This window comes from Nicotiana attenuata, chromosome 2, assembly GCF_001879085.1.
Source record: "Nicotiana attenuata strain UT chromosome 2, NIATTr2, whole genome shotgun sequence".
Taxonomy (NCBI): Eukaryota; Viridiplantae; Streptophyta; class Magnoliopsida; order Solanales; family Solanaceae; genus Nicotiana; species Nicotiana attenuata.
In genome coordinates this window covers 5,890,151-5,895,694 of record NC_031990.1, presented here as the reverse complement: position 1 = coordinate 5,895,694, position 5,544 = coordinate 5,890,151, and the positions used below count along the sequence as shown (strand labels likewise).

Genomic DNA, 5,544 nt, shown 5'->3' with positions numbered 1-5,544 from the left:
ATATCGAGGATATTTAGATGGTTGTAGTATGTAAAATATAAATGGTAGGATATATGTAGGAGGTAAGGCATATGTCCCCCTCCTTGTATTGAACATGTTATTGAAATCTGCATCAAGGTCTTAGTGATTTAACGTTGATGTGTGTGTGTGTGTGTATATATATATATATAAAAAGCTTGATGTTATTGATAATTATGTTGTATTGAGCTGATTATCTTTGTTGATAATTGCATAATATTCTGGTGATAAATTGGATATGAGAGGTTCAACAATCAGGTTTTTGGTCGTTAAAAACTTTATAGGACCAGTACAAGCTGGTCGCTAAAAATATATAAGCACCAGATGTGTTTTTGTCTAGGACTAGAAATGTGGTTGGTAAAAGTGTTTTTAGACTGGTCGAAAAAATACTTTAAGGACCAGCTACTCAACTCGTCGTTATTGCCTTTTAGCAGCGGAGCCTTTAGCGACCGGCGGCGACCAGATTTTCCTGGTCGCTATAGACCTTCAAAGACTAGAATTGGACTATTAGGGACCAATTTTCTCGTCCCTAAAGACCATTTTTACTGTAGCACGCAGTCCGAAATGGCAAACAATAGGAGAATAATTTTTTTGGATTAAGAACTTTGAACCTGATAAATTGTTATTGAGTTGCTGATTTGATGGCTTATTTGGCCCAATCTATCAAATGATACTGAAAGTAATCTAATCCTTTCACCCCTCTATTTAAACTATTATCTAGTTAGTCTTAGATAAATATTATATCAAAAACTAACTAGCACCCGCCACCACCAAATCTCACTAATAGAGCTCACTTTGCTTTTCTTATGTCCATAATTTGTTTTTAAGTAGATAGACTTAAAAACAAAGAAGGACTGTATAGGGATTGTAAAGTAAATCAAAGTCAATATTTGGTGTCTAAATGAATATTCGAGTTATGACATCCTCACCTTAATGTTTACTATAATAGGAGTAATATAATTAATGAAGTCATGACCTCTTGATAAACCTGCTGCTTCACACGCTGAAGAGATATCGTCGCGTTATAACAATTACTCCTCCGATCCACAATAAGTGACCAATTTGTCTTGGGCACACCCACTATATTGTAGACAAAAATAGTTAGTGTCACTAAACTATCCTTAATTAAATGTTGCAATATAATTTAATGAGATGAGTAAAAGACTTTTTAGGAATACGTACATAAGAGTAATTTTAGAAAAACAAATTAGTAAATTTTTTCTTGATTATATAAATGGACACTTGTTTTAATCCAAAATAAAAAGACAAATTGATCACTTATTGTGCACGGAAAGGAGTATATTAATTAAGCGGCTTTCATATGTTGCCTTTTCGCCTGCTGGAAAAAGTAAGGGATAAAAGTCAAATATATATATGATTATAATAGTGGAGATACCTCTGCATAAATACAAGTTGTTGCTAATTAATCAGAGATCTAACGAAGTAGTAACTAAAGAAACATTGTGATATCCAAAATGATGCAGAAGAGCTCTTCTTGTTTCTCCTCTGTTCAGACGTTTCGGTGGAGTTATGATGTTTTCTTAAGTTTTAGAGGTGAAGATGTACGCAAAATATTTGTTGACCATCTCTATGTCGCTACCTTCAAAGATGATGAGAATCTAGAGAGAGGCAAGTCCATTTCACCAGATCTTATGAGAGCAATTGAAGAGTCGCGCATATCATTAGTCATTTTCTCCAAAAATTATGCTAATTCGACGTGGTGTTTAGATGAATTAGTGAAGATCATGAAATGCAAAAATTTAAAAGGACAAATTAATTGTGTATTCAGTCTTCTAAGATGTAAGTACAACAACAGTGAGGAAACAAGAAACCAGCTATGGAGAAGCATTTAGAAACCATGAAGCCTGTTTCGAGGATGACAAGGTGCAAAAATGGAGGGCAGCACTGGAGGAAGCTCCTAACTTGATTGGCTGCCAATGGGTAATTAATTTACTCTAAACATATAAATGGATCATATATAAGATATACTTTTCTTTTACAAAAATTCTTTTCATAAAATTTACGGAGAATTTGGGTGGATATNAACGCCCAGCGTCCTGGGCTCACCTAATAGAACATTACGCAATTCTATGTAACTAACCTTGTAAATTCTCAATTTTGCTTAATGAATCGTTGACTATTCAAAATTACTTTTTTCTTAATCATAAATCATTAAGTTGAGAGTATTTTATGTCATAATTAAAATAAAAATTATTGCACGTTATGCACTAAGACTGCTATGACAGTTAATTTTAAATAAATCTTTCATTTAAAAGTATTTATTTATTAACTTTTGTTATGTCTTTACTATATAATAGTCCATAATTTTTTATAATTATTTTTCTAAATATTTTTTTTCACGTTTACGAGATACAATACTTATTAATTCAATAGCTCAGTATTAGCTAGTAACTATTTACAAATAATTAGTTATCATGGTATTGTATGGTAAATTACGTGTCACTTTATTTACTTGTTGAAACTTAAAAATAAATGATGCTAGAGAATCATATTTAAATTTTGAATTATGTTTTTATATAAATTCTCTTTCAAATAGAAAGCATATTAAATAAAAGGAGTATTTTAAGAAAAATATCAAATTATAATATCGAAATTCTTTCATGATTCATTACTCCTTAAGAGATACATATAAGATTTCGTATCGAATACATTACTTTTGATGTTTGAGTTGTAACGACGTTGCAGCTAATTTGCATATTATGATATATGTCATACTTTTCGTATTATTCATAGTTGAATTATAACTTATAAATATTTTAAATAGATTATTTGTTATAATTTTAATGTAATTTTTATAATTATTTTTTATTTCATACTATCTTAAAATTCTTGAAATCAGTAAAATTTAAAGATCCGTGGGACTTACGCCCCATGTCTCAGGGCTTACGCTTCGCCTCGTCAGAGGTAAAACGCCTCGCCTCACGCCTCCGCCTTTTAAAACATTGTATAGAACCTCTTACCTGTGTAATATCTAAACAATTGAAGGGTGATTATGCAATTTATGGAACTTCCTTCCGTCTTTCCCCAAATCCGCTGAAAGCCTGAAACTCCTAAAACCCATGTAAAACCCCCCAAAACCCTAAAACAGTATTTCACAGGGATTTTTGCCCAAATTGTCATCCAAATTTCATCGGAAAATGCAATTGAATCGCCGGGTATTCCAATACTTGACCGCAATTACATGTCGATTTTACCATTCCGACAAGCGGAAAAAGGTGACACTTTACTCAAAAATCAGTCCACTGGGAGACCCTAACTATAGCGTAACGAATGAGCTGGACGAATGGGTTTGCAAGGGCAAAAAAGTCCGATTTGCAGAGCTTCAACGCATCATTCTTGATCTGCGTAAACGCAAACGCTTCAATCAGGCCCTAGAGGTACCCCTCTATCCAGCAGTGATCCTTGTTCTCTTATGTGTGATAATTTCTCTATTTTTACTGTATTATTTTTTATGTTTGCAACTAATTAGAATTTTAGAACTTAAAGTGTAGTAAACATTTCTGTTATTAGTGTTGTGGAATTGTTGGTGAAGCTGCTCATTTGTTATTCTGGGATGTTGGTTTAGACTTTGTGCAATTAATTTGGATTTTAAATATATTCTGATTATTTTTTAAAAAAAAATTAAGGGTGTTTCCTATTGAATATATTTTTTCGTGGAAAATATGTCGCTTTCTTATGGAAATGTTACTATGAGATCCAATCTGTGACATTCAGCTTCTGTTTCCACATGTATATATAGTAATTTGTGCTGAACTTTATTGTTGAGCAGGCTTCGGAGTGGATGAAGAGTTCTGGTATTTTCACTTTTTCAACAACCGAGCATGCAGTACAACTGGATCTGATTGGTAAGGTGCACGGGTTTCATGCTGCAGAAAGCTACTTTAATAACTTGAATGAAGAAGATAAGAATGATAAGACATATGGTGCTCTTCTTCATTGTTATGTTCGGCAATGTGACATTGAAAAGGCATTGACACATTTGCAGATGATGCAGGAGAAGGGTCTTTCTCTATCTTCTGTGGCCTTCAATGATATAATGTCATTGTACACAAGAACCGGTGAGTATGAAAAGATACCTGACGTGCTACACCATATGAAGGAAATTGGGGTTCGTCCTGACAATTTAAGTTATAGAATCTGTATCAATTCGTATGGAGCAAGATCAGATATTGAGGGGATGGAGAGGGTCTTAAATGAAATGGAGAACCAATCATACATTGTCATGGACTGGAACACCTATGCTGCTGTTGCGAACATATATGTTAAATCAGGCCTAAACGATAAAGCAAACAGTTTCCTCAAGAAAGCAGAAGAGAAGATAGATAATAAAGAAGGGCTCGGGTATAATTACCTCATCTCTGTATATTCTAGACTGGGAAACAGAGATGAAGTCATCAGATTATGGTTTCTAGAGAAGAGTGCTCTGAAGAGGTGCATAAATAGGGATTACATAAATATGTTAGAAGCTCTGGTGAGACTTGATGCGCTTGAAGAAGCGGAGCAGTTGCTCAAAGAGTGGGAAACATCCGATAACTGTTATGATATCCGTGTGCCATACATAGTCATTATAGGGTATACCGATAAAAAGCTTTATGAAAAGGCCGAGACCATGCTTGAAGATTTATCTACAAAAGGGAAGACACTAACACCAAATATTTGGGGAAGACTGGCAGCAGGCTACCTAGATAAAGGTAAGTTTGAGAGTGCTGTGAAATGCATGAAAGTCGCTCTTTCCTTAAAGAAGGATAGTAAAGGATGGAAACCTGATCCTAAGGTCATCATGAAAATATTAAGTTTGTTGGGGGAGAATGGTAGTGTGGATGATGCTGAATCATTTTTGAGTTCGCTGAGGCCCGTCGTCTCTGTAAATAGAGAGATGTATCATGTCTTACTAAAATCATATATAGCAGGTGGTAAAGAAGTTGAAAGACTTCTAAACAGTATGAGAGCTGATAACATTGATGAAAATGAAGAAACAAAAGTGATACTTGAAGAATATAAACCAATAAGCTCCTAACAGTTAAATGTACTGTATGAAATTCTTTCAAATGCTAATTCTGAAAATAATTCTGTGTTGGAGATGAGTGTTTGTGTTTGAAAAACACATTCACGTGTCGGGGCTTGTCACATTCTTAACAGTTTATGCTGGCCCTTTGTTGTTCCTCCTTGCATTGTTCCTTTCAGAGTTTTTATCGAACTGGGATTTCTTCTTTTGTTTTCTTCTTCTCATAATGTTGTATATTCCCTTTGAAATCATTGCCAAGGCTTCCTTATCTTCTTCGTCATCTTCTTCACATTCTGTTTCATCAAGAATGGTTTTGGATGCAACATCCCTTCTCTTTTCTCTCTGTCCATGCCTTTGAAGATGAATTTTCTCGAAAGCAATAAGATTGTGGCGAAGTTCATCAATTGTCATTTCATCCAGATTTGTACTTTCAATTGCAATAACCTTAGGTTCCCACACTCTAGGCAAACTCCACAGAATTTTTCGGACTTATCTACCAT

General features: G+C 34.2%; 1 protein-coding gene across 1 annotated transcript; it reads left to right on the top strand.

Annotated features, from left to right (window-relative positions):
* LOC109243585 (pentatricopeptide repeat-containing protein At4g21705, mitochondrial) lies at window positions 3,068–5,295 on the top strand. Its single transcript, XM_019410536.1, has 2 exons — window positions 3,068–3,416; window positions 3,809–5,295. The coding sequence occupies exons 1-2, from the start codon at window positions 3,177–3,179 to the stop codon at window positions 5,054–5,056; spliced, it is 1,488 nt and encodes a 495-aa protein (XP_019266081.1). The 5' UTR covers window positions 3,068–3,176; the 3' UTR covers window positions 5,057–5,295.

What these genes read in the sequence shown, in the direction of transcription:
- LOC109243585 (XM_019410536.1), top strand. Translation starts at nt 3,177, where the DNA reads ATGCAATTGAATCGCCGGGTATTCCAATACTTGACCGCAATTACATGT. An exon ending in GCTTCAATCAGGCCCTAGAG is followed by an intron (nt 3,417 to 3,808) that starts GTACCCCTCTAT and finishes ATTGTTGAGCAG; the next exon opens with GCTTCGGAGTGGATGAAGAG.